General features: G+C 39.0%; 1 protein-coding gene across 2 annotated transcripts in view; it reads left to right on the forward strand.

The window, feature by feature from the left end:
* kcnh1a (potassium voltage-gated channel, subfamily H (eag-related), member 1a) overlaps window positions 1-17,392 on the forward strand; it is a 45,666-nt gene extending 28,274 nt beyond the window's left edge. For both annotated transcript variants that reach the window (XM_069144301.1, XM_069144302.1), the window contains 4 exons: window positions 2,845-3,044; window positions 4,902-5,154; window positions 9,057-9,253; window positions 11,534-17,392. In XM_069144301.1, the coding sequence (XP_069000402.1) occupies window positions 2,845-3,044; window positions 4,902-5,154; window positions 9,057-9,253; window positions 11,534-12,397 (1,514 nt within the window). In that variant the 3' untranslated portion in view covers window positions 12,398-17,392. The remainder of the gene's footprint in view (window positions 1-2,844; window positions 3,045-4,901; window positions 5,155-9,056; window positions 9,254-11,533) is intronic.
* The last annotated feature ends 3,320 nt before the right edge of the window (window positions 17,393-20,712 follow it).

Here is a 20,712-nt window from a genome sequence, read left to right on the forward strand (position 1 = left end):
TCCTTCAAAACTCTGTCGCAGTGAATTGCTGGGAAATAAAATCAGAGATGTGGGCAGGTTTGAAACAGGCTACTGCATCCCTGTTGTAACTGGTGTTACATAACAGCTTCTTGTGGAAGTAAAACTGAAAAAAAAATGCATTGATACAGTCCATTATTATGTAAAATAAGAAAGCTCCAATGAGTTTCAAATTGTTATTTTTAGAACTCATCAGCACTGCTGTCAGCTCCAGTCAGTGCAATTCAATACAGTGACATATACAGTACAGTGTTATTTTTGTCCACACTAGACTCTTCACTTCGGTCTGCTGTGTGATATTGTGCTGATTATAGAGATCTTCTGGGGTGTATTTTGTGTCTTACTGGTGATTTTTAGACCTATAAATAAATATATGTTGTTACACTGAAAACACATTAATAGTAACAGTTTCAACAATGACTGTTTATGTCACCTTTTATGGTTTACTCAGCCAGTTTTTTTTCCAAACAAGTAACAATGACTGGATTAAAATTTAGTAGAATCATTTAATAAAGCATTTAATCTGCAGAGGAAGGAGGCAGATTTTTACAGAATGCCCTTCTTTCCGCATTTCAATATTTATAAGGTAACTCCTGCTTGTGTTGCTCATGAAAACGGCAAACAGCATGATGCCATTATGTGTGACTGCACGTGGGGAGCAACACCTTGCAGCAATAACTGACACTGCCAGATCAATTTAGCACAGCGCTCCCTCCGATCCCTCTGCAATCACTGCTCACCTCTGTTGTACTTTTTTCAGCCACAATCTCAAACCCTGATACGAGAGGGCAATCGTGCCCTCCTCGCTCGCTCTCTCTTTTTACCTTTTGGCTGTTCAGATATATGAATACAGTCTCGGGGGAACTGGCAAAAAACTCATCTGCAGACTTGTCTTTGTAAAAAATGTTCATTGTGAGATACAAATCATCTTTAAAGCGTAAATATCTAAAAACCAGACAGCCTCGGGAGGATTTGGTTGTAGATGCAATCTAGTGTTCATGGCTGTTCTCTATGAAATATGGATGCCCTGATACTGTTCTATTTTTACCAGCAGCACTGGATCAGTGCTGGCAGTAGAAGATCACAGTGTGACGAGGGATTGCGGGGTGGCATGGGGAAGCAGGTGGGGGGGGGGGGGGGCATTATACATATGTCCTGTTTCTATAGCAACTGCTGGCCTGGGGCTTGAGTTTCTGAGAACTGTCTTTTAACTACCTTCAAACAAGCCAGCTGTTGGATGGCGAGCAACGTGCGATGAAGTTGCGTACGTCAGCATGTAAAGAGCGGCGTTGTGGACTGGAGGAAGCTCGGCTCTGCAGGGACCGATTGAGTTTCCTTTGTTACAGCATTTTCTGCTTATCAGAGGAGTGAGCATTGCCATCTGCACCCAACCTCGAGGTAGCAGTCATCCCAAAACTTTGGCAACTTCAAATGGAGACGGTTGTCAAATCATCTTTTTTGCAGATTTAATAGGCTCAGACGTCTTTTTGGTTTATCCGTTAACTCTGCTGATTTTGATGCTTCAAATGTTACGACACCGAGAATATGTGACGAAGAAAAACCTTTTCTTTGTGCTAAGGCGATAAGGAATCTCTTACTACACTGCAACGCTTGAAAACATAGCTGAACAACTGAGCGATGGTGATGAAAGGATGAAAATTGCGGTTATCCTCGCCCTTGAGGAGTTTTGAGTGCTTCTTAATTAGTATTATTCCCTGTGCAGTTTTTCAACACTTTGATTGTGCGCCGCGAAATAAACAAACACACACAAACGCATGCACAGGTTACTGTCATCATCTGAGGATAATTGAAATGTGTGGCTGGCATGTTTCCTCTCTGTCCCTTCTAGCAGGGCTAATTAGGGCTCCATTGCCAGGAGAACACTGCACACACAGAGCAGACATCTGATGGCTTTGATCCACACACACACGCCAGCTGTTGCACCAGTTCAACCACCTCAGAGATGCTCTGCTCTTCTCTTCCTATCCCTTTTCTTTAATTCTTCTATTACAAGACACGTTCAGAGAGAAACATCCTCATTTAGTTGGATGTAGCTGCATGCAGATGGATGGTTACACACGCTCAAAATAATGCTGTAATTATAGTTTTCCCCTTTTGGCGCGAGTTTTGTTGATTATATTTGGAGGCAATGACGGGTAGTAATTGTTCATTTCCCACGTGATTGATTAAAACTGTTCAAAACACCAAACAATGTTAGGTCTTAAGGCACAGTTTCTCTGATGCATCATGTGATGTAGTGTATTAATATTGAAACCAACAGTGTCAGTAGGAAACCTTCTATGTCCAGTAGGGGAACATTTTGTGTCCTTGTGAACCTTATTTGCGGATTTACAGTCTGTCCTTTTGAATGCACATCTTGGACATTTATGTTATATCTTTTTAAACCCTCTTTTTAAGTCCTTATTAACCAGGTTTACGAGATTGTTTTGTCCTTGTGAAGGCACCAGCTTTTTAAGACTCACCAAGAGTCAAGCTTTGGAGATCTTAATACCCTCCTGAAACCAGTTTACATTTTTATGTAAACCAGGGTTTGGAGATGTTCATGTCCTTGTAAACCAGGGTTTGATCACAGATCACACAGTTCACAGATGTTAACTCTTTCATCGTATAGTTTGCCTTTTCTGATAAGGTCATAACCAATATAAGCACCAGAAAACGTAATATTTACAGTATATGTAATATCAGCTTCAGCAGCAAACAGCAAGAACATTTTCTGAATCATTTTCAAGTCCCATAAATAATCGTCAACTATGCCTCAGATTTTCTCTTAACTTCTCTTTTCACATCTTTTCTTCATTTCTCCAGCTCTGCTTTACGCCACCATCTTTGGTAACGTGACAACGATCTTCCAGCAAATGTACGCAAACACGAATCGTTACCATGAGATGCTGAACAGCGTCCGGGACTTCCTCAAGCTCTACCAGGTGCCCAAAGGCTTGAGTGAAAGAGTAATGGACTACATCGCCTCCACCTGGTCCATGTCGCGGGGTATAGACACTGAAAAGGTACATCAGCTTGTGATTACTGGCTGTTTCCTTGCTGTCTTGGTCTTTTTTGTCATTTCCAATAGAAATTCGCTATAATTACACTAATCTCTATAAACAGCTTCCTCTTACTGTTAAACTACCACAAGCTACAGGAGATGAGCTCTGAGTTGATGCGATCATTTAGAGTGGGGAAAAGAACAACTCATAAAACTGTGTCAGTTTTACAACTGCATTTGCATAATTTGTTTGGGGTTATTTTTAGAAGAACATATAAACCATGGATGCTGTTGATGCTACCTAAACAACATTATGCATAAAATATAGTTTTACTAAAAACGGTCAGTCTACTCTAATTTAGCAGCTCGCTATCAAAAAGAGAAAGTGGTGGGTGGTGTTCATGGCCCAGTTATCAACAGTCACCACCAGTCATCCCCCTGAATTCAGATGACTCTAAAATGATCTGAGTGTGTGGAAAATAACCATTTAAACCTGGAAGCAGATACTGAACTGGTGCCACTATGACTGATTTGAAGCCAGGAAACATTCCTATCACTGCATCCCATTTACATCCACCTGTCCAAAACCCAGTCACTGAAAAACTTGTATTATTTCTCTTCAAATTAGAAGCATAATTATTACCAGGAAAATGTTAATGGTTAATCTATAACCAAAACATAAGTTCATGTTTACTGTGTCCTCTTTCTATGTTGAGCTTGCACCGCATTTATGTATCATTTATTTGTCTGGCTCTTGGCAACACTAAAGGGTCTAAAAATGGCACATAATCCCTCTCCGCTTGACATTCATCTTCAAAGAGATTTGTTTTAAAGGAAGGGCCCTGTGACGGCCTGGCATCCTGTTGATTAGGTCTACTCGAACAACATGCTGTCACTCAGTGACACTCAACAGAGACCCTGCTGGACTCAGCTGGTTGCACCTTCCATGTTGTCCTCTTGTGAAAATAAAACAGGCTTCAATCATGTTGGACAATTTCAGTCCTGTTCGACTGATAATTTGACTCTGTGATGTAATTCTCAAAGAAAGAAGTACTTTTTTTTATCTGCTTTGTAAAAAAATAAGTTGATTTTTTTTCAGGAACAGTTAATTAATATTTTCTGAACAAAAACATGAACTTCTGAAAAACTTTGAAGTGAATACTTCAGAAATGAACCGGAGACTTTACAGTGGAATTGTTAAATTAACTTTCACAGTCATACACGTCATAACAACTACCTGCTGAGTGTTTACGTTCGGGCTGGATTTCACCTTGAAAAGATACTGATAATTTTAAAAAGTATTAAGTTGTTTTAAAAAAAAAAAACGTGTTAACATTATTTGCACGCATAACAGCTTCAATATATTTACTGATTTCCTCTTTATCACTGTAAAAATGTTCAGTGAAGATTACAAACATTTTTGTATATTTATTTTGTGCCAACTTAAGCATATTTTTTAAACTCTCAGTAAGTTTCTCTCTTCTTTACCTCATTACAGAAGCAAAGAATCTTTTCTGGATTTATTTTTCCACTGCAGATTGTACCCTCTCAATGTGGCGTCATTGCCACAATGGCGGGTTTGTGACCAATCAGTGGTCTGGAGTGTTTTTGGTGTCAACTCAGCTCGTTTGGAACCTTGATACAGGTGATACCAAAAAAAAAAAGTTCCCAGTACTATCCACAACTTTTGCCCAATAAAAAAACAAAAAGAAGTCCAGTCGAGCCGTTACCAGTAGTGGAAAACGGGTTCCTTGTGACCTCATAATGTGACAGAATAACCATCTTCAAAAATCGAAGTACTGTAGAGGCTGTTCACTGTCTAACATCTAAAATCCTTCAGCCTTCTTTAATACCCAGCTCTTCTCTGGCTTTTTTCCAGGTGTTGCAGATTTGTCCGAAGGACATGAGAGCAGATATTTGTGTTCATCTCAACCGCAAGGTTTTTAAAGAGCACCCAGCTTTTCGGCTGGCCAGCGATGGGTGTCTCCGAGCGCTGGCCATGGAGTTTCAGACCATCCACTGCGCCCCCGGCGACCTGATCTACCACGCTGGTGAAAGCGTGGACAGCCTCTGTTTCGTGGTGTCGGGATCGCTGGAGGTCATTCAGGATGACGAGGTGGTGGCCATTTTAGGTGAGTTTTATTTAAATATCCTGAAAGGTGAAAACAGTATTGTTTAAATGTGGAACTCAGAAAGTATGCTTTGATTAGAACTTAATTTAATTATTGTTCTTTTTCAAATCATTTTGACCCAAACAAATTTCTGCGCTAGTTTAAACAGTAATCAATTTTTTTCTTTATATAGTTTTAGTTATTTTTATGAAACTGGGCACAGTATTTATCAATTCATGAGAATTGAGTTTTTGCTTTAAAGACTGAGCTCAAAGGCAAACAAGTTCTTTACTGACTCTGAAGAATAAGACACATTTATCCTCTACTTACAGTTAATTTCTTTCATATGATTCTTAGTATCTCTTGATAAAGAGATTTCATTTTGAAATACATTAATGAAGGAGTTTTACTTTCACCTAAATTCAAACGTTCACTGTTTAGCAAATTGATGAATACAGACAAATACAAACTTTTCAGACGTTTTAAAGATATTTGAAAATTACTGATTTGTTTTGTCTCCAAATGATTCTGGGTATAATACATAGTTAATGACAGAATTCACCACTTACAGTATGTTTATTTAATGAAATATGCAGTCAAGGCTTCCTGCTCACCCAAATGTCCAAGGACCTGCCCCAGATCTGCTCAAGTGTCTCATAATTTAAAGTTCTGGATGCCTTGAGCTGTGACACAGAAACAAAGGTTTTAAGATGCTGATGCTCAGCTACGAGTTTATTATCCTCGAGGCAGATCAACACCAAAACACAGGCATTGACAACAGAAGAAAGGTTAAAAAATGAAAGGTTTTTGCATCACAGCAACAGCATCATTTTTTTCTTTTTCTTTTGGAAGACTTACTTAAAATCCTCCTTTTTGTCTTTCTGTGTAGCAGCACTTTACAAACTGTTTTTGACTGCAGTGAAAGCTGAGCTGTTTGGGGATCATTTTCTGCTGAGCGATGGATTCAGGATTTGGACAAGAATATATTTGTCACAGATACACAATCCCCTCAGTGACAATGTGAATAGAGTCTGATATTTTCAGCCTTATCTGAATCCTTTTCAGTAAGCTCACTTATTTTGGAGCTGTGGTCGATGTATTAATATCAAGTACATCAACTTATGACATTCAATTTTCCATGTGAGTGAGCAGAAGCCACAACCACAGCTGTGATCTCTAAGTCCTCAAAGAGTTAAGATCAATATCTGTGCCACGCACAGTTGACAGGGACATGTTCAGAACATATGACTGTGGCTCTGGTCCAGTTTTCATAGATTTTTATTTTGTTTTCCTCACCTATTTGCTGTTGGTTAACTAAAATCTGTCAAATAGAGGATCTTTGAGGCTCTGAGCGGATTCTAATAAAGAAAAACCAACCATCTGCGGTTCAAATGACTTGTAATATGATGATAATGTACCCAGGATTAAGTTATGGAAACTAATTTGAAAAACAAATATTTGTAATAAGGCTTTTATGTTAATATATTTAAGACCAAAAATAAAACATTCTGTAGCTAACCAGGCTAGAAACAGGCCATGGTGATCTTCTCTTTTTAGATTCTTAAAAATTTTAGGTGGCAAAATTCTTTATTTTTGTCAAGTCAAGTCCAGACAGATTTATTTAAGAAGCACATTTAAACACAACAGAGCTTGATCAATGTGCTGCACACAATTAAATATAATTAAAACAGCCTGATATACTTAATCATAAGAGGAAATAAGCAATAAAAAACTATTTAAAAAAAGCATGGTTAAGCTAGTGTAAAACACAAATGAATGTAGAAACAGTGAATGATAAATTAAATGGTGGTTAATGTGGAAAAGCCATTGAAAATGTGACCTCATACATTTGATGCCCTGATATTGACTGAGGTTGATGTGTAGCCTACTTTACATCAGCTGTATTATCAGTGCAACAGTGTGAAATGGTTTGATTGTTGTGATGGGCCTGTGGTGAATTGATCACCTGAATGTGCGGCCCCGCTTCGCTTCACAGAGCGTCACAGCCAATGTTTCAGCTCAATGTTTTGCAGTCTGGCAATGACTTTACCGTTTTGTTTTGGCACCAAACCGCAGAAGAACACCGCTACTAACTATCAGGTGAACATAGTGGAGCGTTTAGCTGTGAAAGAGCTTCATATTTTGAGGAGGAGACGAAAACCAGAGCTAAAAGAGGGTGAATATTGGACTTAACATATATTCAGTTGGCCATAAAATACATTATTATGTTGCCCTGTAATTGCTGAGTGTGTAAATAGGAAACTGTTGGTTAACAAGCTCAATCTATCAACTTGACAGTATGTCAATGTTAATTTCATAGTTTATTTAAACTGACCTCTCAGTGCAGACTCTCACTCAAATTACAAAAAGTGATCATCCTTTAGTTATATGTATTTTTTGGTTTGTACTGATTTCCTAAAATATTTCCTCCCTCGGTGGTTATGACGTAGATCCATTCAGATATGTAGATAAATTGACTGCAGACCTGTGACAGTAACTGAGACCCTACTCAGCCTAATAAGCGCAGTATGGACCCTGTCCAGCCAACTGTAGTGATCCATGCCTAATGAATATTGATGACTGAAGCAATCACCAACTACTTTGACACTTTTAGTGTTTGTGAACTCGGTTCTTCTTCCATTGCAGTTACACATGTTCTTATTTATGCAAATGTAGAAAGACAAACCTTTTGCTTTGGCTCTGTTTGCCTGGTTAAATCCCAGCACGGTGCTGTCTTTTTAAAAGTTTGTGCTTTACTTGGCCGAATGATGGATTCAGTGAATAAATAATGGATGGGCTGGACTGTCAGGTCTGGAGACAACATCTTGGCTGGGTTTTTTTTTGTGTCGATAACCTGGTATCGGTTCCTCTTTGCGTAAATCAATACACTGTCCGGGTGATTCCATTGACCAGGACGGAGACTGTAATGGAGCCTGAAGTGAAAAATAAGTTGCTGCTATGAATCAGATTCTCATTAGCTTAATGGCACTGTAGAGCAGAAACAACATATGAAGTACGTCTGCAAACAAGGCAGAGCATCTTGTCTTATCTACTTCCACTCCACAAATAGCTGCTGTACAGTGGCTCATCTTGATACCAGTGATGGTTTGATTAGTGCTCTAGCAGCATGAAGGGTTTATTTTTTCCTACCAGACAGCTCGCTGTTCAAGATGTCATCTGGTGTTTTAAGTCATGTAAAACCACATCTGTGAATCTTTTCTGTTGTCAGTCTTTGTGAGAAGTTGTTGATTTAAATGTTAGTTACACTGAGTCATGCTGCCTCATGATTAGCAGTTTTTTTTATGGCCACATCAAGCATTTCAAACTTTAAATACTGCTGCACGAGTCACTAATGACATTATATTGAGCGTTTATAAATACCTGATGTTGATCAAATGTGCTGAGGACTATACTCAGACATTAGATTGAACCTTTCAAAGCTGTAATGCATAGATTTATTCATTTTTAATAAACGACTGACGTACTGATGCTTTAGTGATTAGTTGTTAACTGGAACAACTTTCAGGTTGTGGGGGAAATCCTCTTCCAGTGTGACACCTTCTTTGTCTTTTATAGCTTTAAATCATCTCAAAAGGCTACTTAAAAATATTTAATTAAAATGTTAATGCAAGTACGTTGATCACAAAAGGGTCAAATATGGGACTTTTTAAATAATAAAAAAAAAGCCCTAAAAACACACTACTTGCAAAAAAGATGCAGAAAATACTAACTCCCAAGAATACCCTCTGACCCCATCTCAGAAAGAGACCTTCCCAACCTGGCAACCCAAAATGTGTTTTATTAGAGATGCTTTATTTGAAGGTGATGCAGAATTGAAGAGTTGTTTATTTGTCTGTTTGTTTACCTTGAAGAGCAGATGTTGTGGAGGAGTGAGCGGCTTAAGCTGTGTCCTCTCTCTGCAGGTAAGGGAGACGTGTTCGGGGATGTTTTCTGGAAAGAGGTGACTTTGGCTCAGGCCTGCGCCAACGTCCGAGCCCTGACCTACTGCGACCTCCACGTCATTAAGCGTGACGCTCTGCAGAAGGTGCTGGAGTTCTACACAGCGTTCTCCAACCACTTCTCCAGAAACCTGCTGCTCACCTACAACCTGCGAAAGAGGGTGAGTGACTCGTCGGAAAGCACCGAAAAAGAACAACATACATTCAACTCTCGGCTTCACACAGTAGTTTTTATGTCCAAAGACTTCACATAACAGCTGTGTACATGTATAAAAAGCTCTTTAAATCAAAGTTTTTTTGAAACCGTTTTAACTCTCATTTGGTATTTAACACTAAATACAAAAATATATGTAATTATTTACAAATTGCCATCGCTATGTCCTGTAGCTTCTTCACAATCATCACCAGCTGAAAGATTTTACTTTCAAGCAGCAGCATTAAATGTTGATTTTACATTAGCTGTAACTTAATTAGCAGAGTGATAATCAATGAGAATGGGCTACAGACTGTGACCCTGGATTACGTGCAGGCATCGTTTTCTTTTAAATCCCTCATGTGTTAAGGTAATTTGAATTTAACGGGTAAATGGGAAACTCCACTGCTAACAATGAACACTTACAACTGAATGTAAATACAATGGGATGTCACTACTGGTGAAAAAAAAAACGTTACACCATTAATAATTTAAGCAGGATTTGGGCTCATTTTACATCAACAAAACCAAAGACTTTGAATAAAAAAAATGAAACAGAAGTTTTTCCACATTGTTTGTCTGCATCTTGAAATATGGGTAAGACTGGGTGAGAGTTTGAACATCCCAGAGATGTTAATAAAGGCTGCACCTCCCAGAGATCAACCCGGTTACTCAGGCTGTTGTTCATCATATTAAAGGGAATCGTTTGACATTTAGATGCGTCTGTGCTGAGAGTCACGGGAGACGATTGATAACCACTGTCAGCTAAATATGAAAATACAAGTCAGGTTAGCACAGCACAACGACTGAAAACAGGCAAAAGCAGAAAATATGTTTAGAAAAATAGAAGGCTTTTGGCATTACTTGAAAACCAGGCTACTGAACCATCTCGGTACTTTCTGCCAAAGGAAATTAAATGTGTGTGAACTCATGACGTTTTTTCTCTTAATATTTCGTTATGTGTATATACAGTATATATCTGTTTTGTTTTAATTCTTGTTCCCTTATTAATTGTGGATAAATATCCCCCAAAATCTATAAATAAACTGATAAAACAAGCTAAATCCTGTTTGTAGTTTCATATCTACCAAGCGGATATGAGAGGGGTGTCAATCTTCACCAGTAACTCTCAGTAGGAAGGCCAATAAACACATTTTCCAAAATGCCCTTTTATTACCCTTCTTTTCATTCCCAGCTGCTGTTAATACTCCCAGAAACTTCACACCCAGAATTCCTTTACAAAATAAAGGCCAGGCGGGAACCTGTGCAGCCAGAGATCATCCATGTTACATGCTAAATAACATGTAGCCCACTTCATACAACAACAAAAAAAACACAGTTCTATCAACCAGTCACCACATATTGAAACCACTCTCACATCCTCCATTCAGAAATGAGCAGCTGTGATCAACAACACAAGTGTAGCTACCGATCATTACCTCATTCATAATAAGGTTAGCCGGCCCAGGAGAGTGCAAGTAGGATTGAATTGCCTGCATATGAAGAGGCAATCTCATCCGCTGCATTAAAGTCACTATTACCAGGGTCCCGTACTTCCTGAACGTATGCAGCAGGGAAATCCAGAGATGAATAAGGGAGGAAACGCTGCCTTCGAATGGACCGCGTGATATTGTGTTTTTGACTGCAGATGATGTGCGTTTAAGTGCTTGACGTTATGAGCACAGTGTTGCTACGAAACAGAAGAAATACTGACGTTGTCTTACCTTTTCAAAAGTGAGATTCACCGTCAGGACCAGCGATGAGGGAGAGAGTAAATGATAAAAACTCCCAAAATAAACACAACACCTGGACTTTCTACTCTTCTTACGAACACGGTAAAAGACATAAACTACAATCTGCCGAAAACAGTTGCCCATTAGCAGCAGCCGGGTGGTAAGCTAACAGTATGTCTTCACCCACTGAAGCCAGAAGCTCCATATGAACTTTCCCTCTGTGTCGTGGGAATAGCCTCTTTAAGGTGACATTTACAAAGAACACACTTTCTGAAATTGACACTCCTCTTCGCACAAACTGTACCATCTGTAAGACACAGAGACACAAAATGATATTGATCTGGGTTTAAACTAGTATTTCTTCACTTTAAGAGTCTGAACTGACTTCGAGAAGACGCCTCGCGGTATCATTTTGCTTGTGTGCTGTCAAACACTGATATTTCTGATCTTTAAAATCTACCTGATGGTTGTTATGATGGTGTTGTTAGTCATAAGAACTTTAAATTCTCTTGTAGATTGTCTTCCGAAAGATCAGTGATGTCAAACGGGAGGAGGAGGAGCGACAGAGACGTAAAAATGAAGCCCCTCTAAACTTACCACCGGATCACCCGGTGCGAAAGCTCTTCCAGCGCTTTCGGCAGCAGAAGGAAGCCCGCTTGGTGCCCGATAAACCGGAACTGGATGAGCTAGATATCGAAAAGGGTCCGGTCTATGTGGACGTCCCATCGGCCAAAGCGGCCATCACAGCTACCAGCGTCGTCACGGTAACAGAAAGCCCAGCAACGCCTTCGTCCTCAACGCCATCGTCTTCAACATCTCCCAACTGCACCCCGACAGACAAGGCGAAGCTGCAGGTGCCGACGCCTATTTCTTTGGTCGGAGGCCGGGCGGCTGAACCGGTCAAAGTCAAAGGCTGGGGTCGTTTCAAGGAGTCCATGACCAAACCCGACAACTGGAACAAAGTGTCTAAAGCTGAGTCCATGGAGACTTTAGCTGAACGGACGAAGGCGCACGAATCACAGACGTCTCTAAAGAAGACGGACTCGTGTGACAGCGGTATCACCAAAAGTGACCTGCGCCTGGACAAAGTGGGCGATTTCCGCATGACACCTCAGGACCGCAGTCCCGCCCAGCCTCCAGATGCCAGGCACGCCTTCTACCCCATCCCAGAGCAAACGCTTCAGGCCTCGCTTCAGGAGCTCAAGCTGGAGCTGAAGGACGACCTTAAGAACCTGAGCGTTCGAATGTCCGGCCTGGAGGAGCAGCTAACAGAAGCGCTTCAGCTCCTCAAAGCCAGGAAATCCAGCGCTGGCTCTCCTCTTTTTGACATTTCTAGACCTGCTTCGCCAGAAGTGGACAAAGAGGACATCTTCTCTTGAAGGATGGAAGAATCAGTGAACCGCAAATTCGGCTGAAATCCAGTAATATCCAGATTTACTCGGATAGGTGAGGCCGCACTGGGCGCACCATTTAGACTCGCCTTCAGTGTGGTTTGTGAGACGCACTGGCCTTCATCGAGGGGGTGTACCTGCTGCTTAAGAAGGGAACGTCGTGTTGGCGTGCCGAGGTCGTAGCTCAGATTTTTGCAGTTTTAACACTGAACGTTCCAAGGTTACATAGAAACTGACAGCTCTACGTTTGTACATAGGTTTGATTTATTTTTCCACTGCACTATGATGGAAAAATAGTTTGAGCGCTTCGATTTTATCCAAAATCTGTTCCGATTTCGAGTCTCAGCAGAAGAACTTACAGTGTATGTATCTGTGTTGGGAGGCTCCAATGGAACCAGCATGACCTTCTGGTTTGTTCCTGAATCATTTGTATGCGATTCTTTGCATGTCACATAAACTAGACGTGTGCCTCAAATTGCAGATATTTGATTAATTGAGGCTGCACGGGGAGTCATTTGCATTATTCCACGGTGACAGTGAAAGAGGACCATCTTTGCAGATGTTGAAACAATCTCTTGAGTAATTTCCTCAAACAATTCTCTTATTATATCAGCCGCCAGGATCATTATGAATTATACAATAGATAACTGCGGCCAGGCAATCTAACTTTCAAAAACACGTTTGAGCAGATCTTCTAATTTCCATAAACCATAGATAGATGTGCTTGATGAAAAATTGAATAAAATGCAAAATAGTGAGGTAGCAGCGAGCAAGTTATCCATCTTTCCTAACGTCTAGTATTCGCTATTCTCATATGAAGACTACAGCCACACACGATACAGTTTTAGCTTCAATCATGCATACATTAATGACGTTATAGATAGTATGGATTATGGCTGTGCCCCTTACTTTATTTTGAAACTGTCATGAACATAGTAAGGAATGACCTTTTACATAATATTTCTGAAATCAAATTTATTTATGTAAAATAAAACAGGCTTTCGCAAAGTGGACTGAGTCATGGAACTGTTTATAGTGATGGTTTTTGCCTTTAACAGTCCCTGACATACATGTTTACAATTTTAACCCTGCATGATTTAATGTCTCTGTCTGTCTTCACTTTCACTCTAAAAAAAAAAAGAAAAAAAAAAAAGATCACCCCGTGACATCAGACATGAGTTTACTATAAAAGAGGCAAAGATCACAAATGTGAACATCCTTTTGGTGCACATAGTCAGGTTGAGTGTTTGAAATGCAGATGATCTCTTCCAGGGATTATTACTTTTATTTTAGGTCAATATTTGGAGAAAATATCAAACTGCTTCTGACACACACATGATCCTTAAACACACGTTCAAACTGGGAGACGACCGGGAGACATTGACTGCGGACACAGTAGATGATCAAAATGTTTGAAATTATGAATGAAATTATTATCAGAAAAAAGTAAAAACCCTCTGAGTTAGACATTTACATGTACTTCTATTATATTTAATACACAAAATGAACCCCTTTCAGCGGTGCCCGTTTTGAACCTCCTTCCACTGATGTTGCATTTTTACATTACATTACATTTATTTACATACTTCTGTTTAATGCTTAAATTTCTCATCACAGAACCATAGGACATGGCTGAAGTAGACCCTTGCACCAGTGAATGCAAAAGCATTATTTAGTTTATATGAAACTATAGGACATTAAATAAAAAAAAATTCTTGGCAGAAAAAGTCACACTTAATTCTTAAAAAAAAAATGTTTTTACAGTGAACTAATCCATCACTACTAAAGCATTTTTTGGGGGAACATTTTCTAATGTCTATAAAATAATAAAAATGGCATTTGCATTCAGAAACATAATTTGACATATTTGTAACTTGCAGGGGCTAAACAATTTAACACCTGCATTTATATGATACAGGCCTTTAATTTATGTTAATTACCAACTTGTTTTACAGTCATGTACACAAATGGTACATACCGGCCTCCACACACCAGGGGGCGCTGCAGAAAGGGGTTAATCAAATTTGTTGTATTTTTAAGTTCGCAAAATATTATGAATTTGTTCTAAAAAGGAATTGAACAGCAGCGTCAGGCAGAGTAAGTCATACAAAATAAATAACATTGTTCAAGAACGAGCAAAGTGTTTTAAAATATTATGACTTTAAATTTTGTTGTGCATTTTAACGCAATTTCAGTTTCAGCAAAAACAAACTCATTTAAATTCTCTTCATTGTAATGAGGATTGTTTCAGCTGTCACACTAAAAATTATCTCCAAATAAAACTACTGTTATCCAAAGTAAATCTGTGTAAATAGATGCACTTTATTTGTATTGTGCTGGAAATATATAAGAAAATAGACATCAGTGTGGAGGACAGGCACTTGCAATTGCTCATTCATTCTTTATGGAGGTCCACAGAAAAATATGCATTGAACATCAAGTAAAGCAGAGCAATGACTTCTGGTATAAAGCAATATAAAGGCACTTTTAACTGTTTAAGTACAACTTTCTAAAACATTGAATGACGCATTTCAATACACCACAAATAATGCAGGCGAGTTTAATAATATTCAGTGAATGTGACTAATTTTTAAAAAAAATCTGTCTGTTTTTGCAGATTGCAGGTGAAGAAGTCCAGAATAGATTGATTGCAATCAGCAAAAATATTGTATTTATAGCACTAATAATGAAGTGTATTTTTAAAACGTGATAATAGACCAGAGCTCAAAAGTGATGTTGGGTTTACCTCTGGTAGAAGCTGGAGCTTTACAGTATACAGTCACAGTATTCCTTTACGGGACAAAAAAACAACAACATTACTCTATATTATTTATTATTCATATGGATAATTTATGTTTCCTGCATGCCTTCTCTCTGATCAAGGCAAAAGACAAGCGGAGACGGACGCAGTTGAGAGGAAAAATAGACGCTGGGGTTTTTACTCTTAACACTCTCCGTGGCCTCCATTTCCATCAAAAATTCAACTTGCTAAAAATAAATGGGCATGTCATCACAGAAGTGAGAACTCATTTGGTTTAGAGCCAGTGTTTGTGTCTTTATGGGTCTGCATTCGCAAAGAATTTTGAGTTCAGAACAGAGAAAGCACTAAAAATCGCCTTGCTGTGCCTCATCACTGCAGATAATTCACAAAGTTGCTGCTCCTGAGCGAAAAGAGTTCACAAATCAAAGGGAGAGAAAAAGAGGTCAGACGGCGTCGCGGAGGAATTTAGTCACTCCTCTGAAAGAAAGGATCTAAAAAAAATAATGTAATGTCACAAAGTTATCTTAGCAGTAAAAATCAATCTTCAAATGTTTTGAAAGTTTTAAGACTACAAATTCGGTGAAAAGTTATTACACATTATTATTGCATGACCTCTTCCCGAGTTATAATAACTGAAACTGGCAGAGTTCAGTACAAAGTGAGGGATAACTACCGACTTTCAGTTCATTAACCTGCAACTTCTTCAAATTATTCATCTGTCTAAAAGTCACAGATGTTAAAATGATGACTTATAACGTATCCAAAAGCCTTGGATAACCACAAAACAGGAGGTGCTGTCCTTTATCAAATAAAAATAAGTTATAGTATTGCAGTAAACTGTATATTATTGTCTGGACAAAAAAAACAACTTCTATTGGTCAAATCAGTCAAGCCTGAATCTGTTACATTTTAAGTACCAGTTGGCATCAGTTTTTAGAACAATTTCAAGGAATAGTTTGACATATTTGGAAAGTAGGTTTATTTGTTTCTTTCCAGGGAAGATTGATACCTCTCATCTCTCCACATTAACTGCAGATTTATGGCTCGTTCAAACAGACTCTAAAAGCTGCAGAAGCGACGGGCTCCCCGGTGCCGACTGCTGAGCTACAAAGATTCAAGCTCAGCTTTATGTAAATGATCCAACAACAACCAGGCGAGAGCCGAGGTTAGGCTTATTTTAATGCCTATAAAAAACGAAGCCAAGTCGTTCACTACTCTGCTCCACAAGGTCGCTCCAAGTGCAGATGCAGGACTGAAATGTCGATCAGTCTCGTCATTGTCGTGCAAAAATATTTCCCACAACGTGTTAAAAACTGCGAAACGGTAACTGAAGTGCGCTGTGTAGCAGCGTCAGAAAACAACTGTATGTAAAAAATACAAAACACACAGAGCTGCAGGTTTATGAGAGGATTACTACTTTGTGTCTGTTCGGACCGGCATCACACCTAAGTGTGTAATACACCGGCCAGTCCATTATGAGATGATACAAAAAATGAAGTGACAAAGTAAACGGTCTTAAGTTCTATCAAACCAAGAACTTTTTTGGGAGAAAACGATATGGTTTTATATTAATCAACCTTTCCCTATCCCTAACCGTGTGGTTCTTAAGCTTCGCAGCGGGGAAACAACTGGCTTGGCTCTTCTCAAAAGCTTGAAATCTGCAGCAGCCAATCCAAAGTCCACCAGTTAGCACAACATATTGCTTGTTTTATTTGTACCAAATCTGAAATGTAAAACCAACAACTTTAAGTTTTACAGGGATGTTTTTTTTGTTTTTTTTTTTAACTGGAAGCTGTTCTCAGTCTCCTGCAGCCGTTTGACAGAGACAGCATTTTGCTGGTTACTAAATTTTCTGCTCGGTTGGACGTCTGCAGGCAGCTCGCTTTCTCAGCAGGTGTAACCATCAGCCAGCTGACTGAGTTACTCCACCGGGTCCATTCTGAGTCGCTCTAATCTGACAGCGTTCTCCAGACTTTCTCTTTTTAGCTCATCGTTTGTGATGGCTGTCATTCATGGCTGTTTGTTCTATTTAAATTTTCTCCTCGATTCATTTTAGCAGTAAAGACGTCGGGAGACTCGATGAGCTTGTTTTCACTAGTCATTAATTTATTTCCAACGCTTCAGCAAAACACATTGCGAAAGCCTTTTAGGTGCTGACTTTACGCTGCGGTTATTCACTGCACCATCTTGTGGCACAAAGTGGTATTACAAGACAGTCCCGGGCCGGGACTTTTTTTTTTTTTTTTTTTTTTTTTTTTTTTTTTTAGTACTTTCAATAAAACATCTTACAAAATGTTAAAAGCAACCCATAATGCAACACTCACTAGGGAGGACCCTGGATACAGCAAGGCTAGTTGTTTCCGCCAGCTTCCAGTCATGATGCTAAATTAAGCTAGTTGACTTCCAGCATTATGTCTGTATAATTCATCCAAGAGAGTGCCATGGATCTTTTCATTGAACTCTCAAAAACTCTTCCCTTAAATGATTATGTTAAGACTTTCTTTAACAAGTAAGTGAGTTTAAAAATAATTTTCTCAGAGAATAAATTGTAGAAAGCCAGTTGAGGCTTTTAAACTTACTGTAAATCTTTGAATGTCAGGCAGCAGTTTTAAATTGAATGAAAACAAATGAACCTCCCCCCCAAATGGACTTTAAGGTGCTGACTGTCATATATATATTATTTTTTTCTTCACATTTTTATGAAAAATGTAAATTGTTTTCTTTGAAGTTACTTAAGGTGGAATATTTCCATTGAAGCCACAATAAGCTGCTGTTTCACTTCACCAATGACACAGATGAATGACAGAACTCACACAATTTTTTAATCATATTTAAAGCTTCTATTTTGAACCCAACCGATGACTTTAATGAGCTCAGTCTTTATTCTCTCGTGATGTGATTGGTTATATTTACACTGTAAATTTACTATTTTCTTTTCAAGTTTCTTTATATGTCAGTGTCCAACAGGAAGAGATCCAGATCTGCTTAATTTTAAAATAAAATCTGTGAAAAGAACAAATCAGTTCCGGAGAAAAATCTGGTTTTGTGTCGCTATTTGAACAACAAAGATATAGCATGCGGAGGGTACTTTCACCTACGCCTGTGTGAAGCCAGAAATATACGTTACTAAAATGGGATGTAGGCGCACTCTAAAACTCAGAGACAGAATCCTCGAAAGCAATATCTAGTTCTGCGCAGTGACATTTATAAACAAACCAAACAGGGACAGAAATATGGAAAACCTTAAGCGACCAGGTTATTAGATTACTGCACTACCACTTGATCACATTAACCCCGATATTAATAAAGTCATTACCTTTGATTGCTACTAAAAAGCATGCAAACACTGTGCCTTTGTGATTTTGCCCTATATGCTCTGTTTCCAGCCCTGCAGGGAGAAAGGCAGTGTTAAATATCCAAACTCCTGTTGCTCCTTTGAAACGTTTCGAGCACAGATCTATTTTTGTGGTCAGCCCTAGAAAGCTGCCTCGTTATAAAACCCCACACATGGATACAAATATATATATATATATATATATATATATGCACAAGTTATACTGCAATGTTTAGATTCCTGAAAAGACCCAAGTTTGAATTCGGTGTATGGTTTATGTAATATGCACATGCCTCTATGTTCACACGTCATATAATGAGAAATGTAACTATTTCAAGCACAAACTCTTTGTTATGAACTGTGACATACTGTGCTATTCATAATAAATATTTTATACTTGCAGGACCCTGTCTGTTCTCTTCTGGGAACGCATGTCGTTCTCTGCCGGCGGTGAGGACGCATCTCTAAGAAGGTGTAACTCAGCAGGTTTATTCTCCCGCTGATCTTCTTATGTCAGATAAACCTCACAGTTTTGTGCTCATTTAAGAGGCTTCCTCGCTGACAACACCCCCCCTTTCCCCCCGCTCACACTGATCCTACTTAGTGCCACAGATGTGATAATCCCAAAGACAGAATCAAACTAATGGGAACACTGGAGGCTCACCAGAACAACAGAGTCCAGATCATTATACTCACTGAGAGAAAAGCTCATTTTTAAAACTGTTTATTCAATAAATTGCAAACTTATGCAGGTGAAAAACTGAACGCTGAGGTATGATAATGAAAAAACAAAAAAAACAAAAAAAACGGCAGACCAGAGGCGAAGCGATAGTTTTATTTTAATGAGGAACTTCAGCGATGACACCTCTGTTTTAAAATTCACTAATTCTCAAGCTAATCTTCCTGAATACACACCCTGAAGCTGTTTGCTTCACTTATTGTGTGCCATGAATAGCAAGAGGATCAGATTGTTTTTGCTACTTTGCTAAACTACTAAACTCCCAAGGTACAAAAAAAAGCATAGATAAGTGTATGGCAGCAGTTTTCTATTAAACACAGTTTAGAAGTAACGAGCCGCATGCTTTCAAGATGGGTCACATGTCTGCTTGTTGGTTTTTAAAGGTAAAAGCTTTTAACAGGTCATCTAAACCCGCTTCAATAGACAGCCGCACATGATTCATTACAGACTAATCTGCAGATTATTTTCCAGGTTAATCCATCACCTGTCTGGCAAACGAGAATACAAAAAAATTAACCCTTCGTATTATTTATAATAATATAAAGTAGTGAAAAGATGAATCAGTTATCAAAATGATTGCATAATAATGAACCTATAGTCATGTGAAGACATCATTGACCTTGATTGAACCTTCCCATTAAACTCTCCATAGTTTGGTGATTGTCACTTGATGCTTTCCAATACTTTTGACAAATATCTTTAAGGGCTAAACCGGAGGTTAGGCGGGTCACCCGACGGACGTCTTATGAGAGGATCGATGCCACTCACGTGTGATAGTTCGCATTCATCCAGAGCGGGAATGTCTCACCAGACACCAGATTTAAAAACTCTGTATACTGTGAAATACAGAGCTATATCAAGCAGTTAATCAGCATTGGCAGAACTCATTTGGCGAGAGCTTGAATGTAACAGACGTTCATTTAACGTGTCCTCAAAGGATTCTGATATCCATTTTTTTGGGTAAGTAAATGTTTGTTTTCGTAGGCGTTTCCAATTTTGATGCCATGTCTAGGCCCTTTCAGTGTTCAGTAGAATAAGCAATGCAGCTGTTTGGTTGTGGCACTGAAAAATTAAACTTTTTAGAGCTACAAGCTGATGGGCTCTGTTACACATTTGCCCAAAAACTTTTTTCCGCTCCATCACAGCAGTTAAATGTCAAACATTTTATTCTGTTTTGAATTCAAAGTTGGTGCGTAGGCACTCTAAAGCTTTTTAGCACTACTTCCACTGATATTAGGGTCATTCGGCTTCACCCAAAATATTTCCGTAGGATAAAACAAAGCCATTGATCAGGTCCCAGCTGCTCTGTTCAGTCTTCTTTGCCTTTGGTTTACCTCTGAATGAACAAACTGCTTTTTGTGGCTGGCTAGAGGAGGACAGTAAATATAAAATGTGTCCAGTTTACCGCACCACTGAGCAATACCTTATCAGAGTCGTATAACCACGACAGATTCCGGGTCCACATTTTC

The sequence above is a fragment of the Embiotoca jacksoni genome, unplaced genomic scaffold (assembly GCF_022577435.1).
Source record: "Embiotoca jacksoni isolate LCO1_2020_lvr unplaced genomic scaffold, fEmbJac1.0.p SCAF_12, whole genome shotgun sequence".
In the NCBI taxonomy this organism is placed as follows: Eukaryota; Metazoa; Chordata; class Actinopteri; family Embiotocidae; genus Embiotoca; species Embiotoca jacksoni.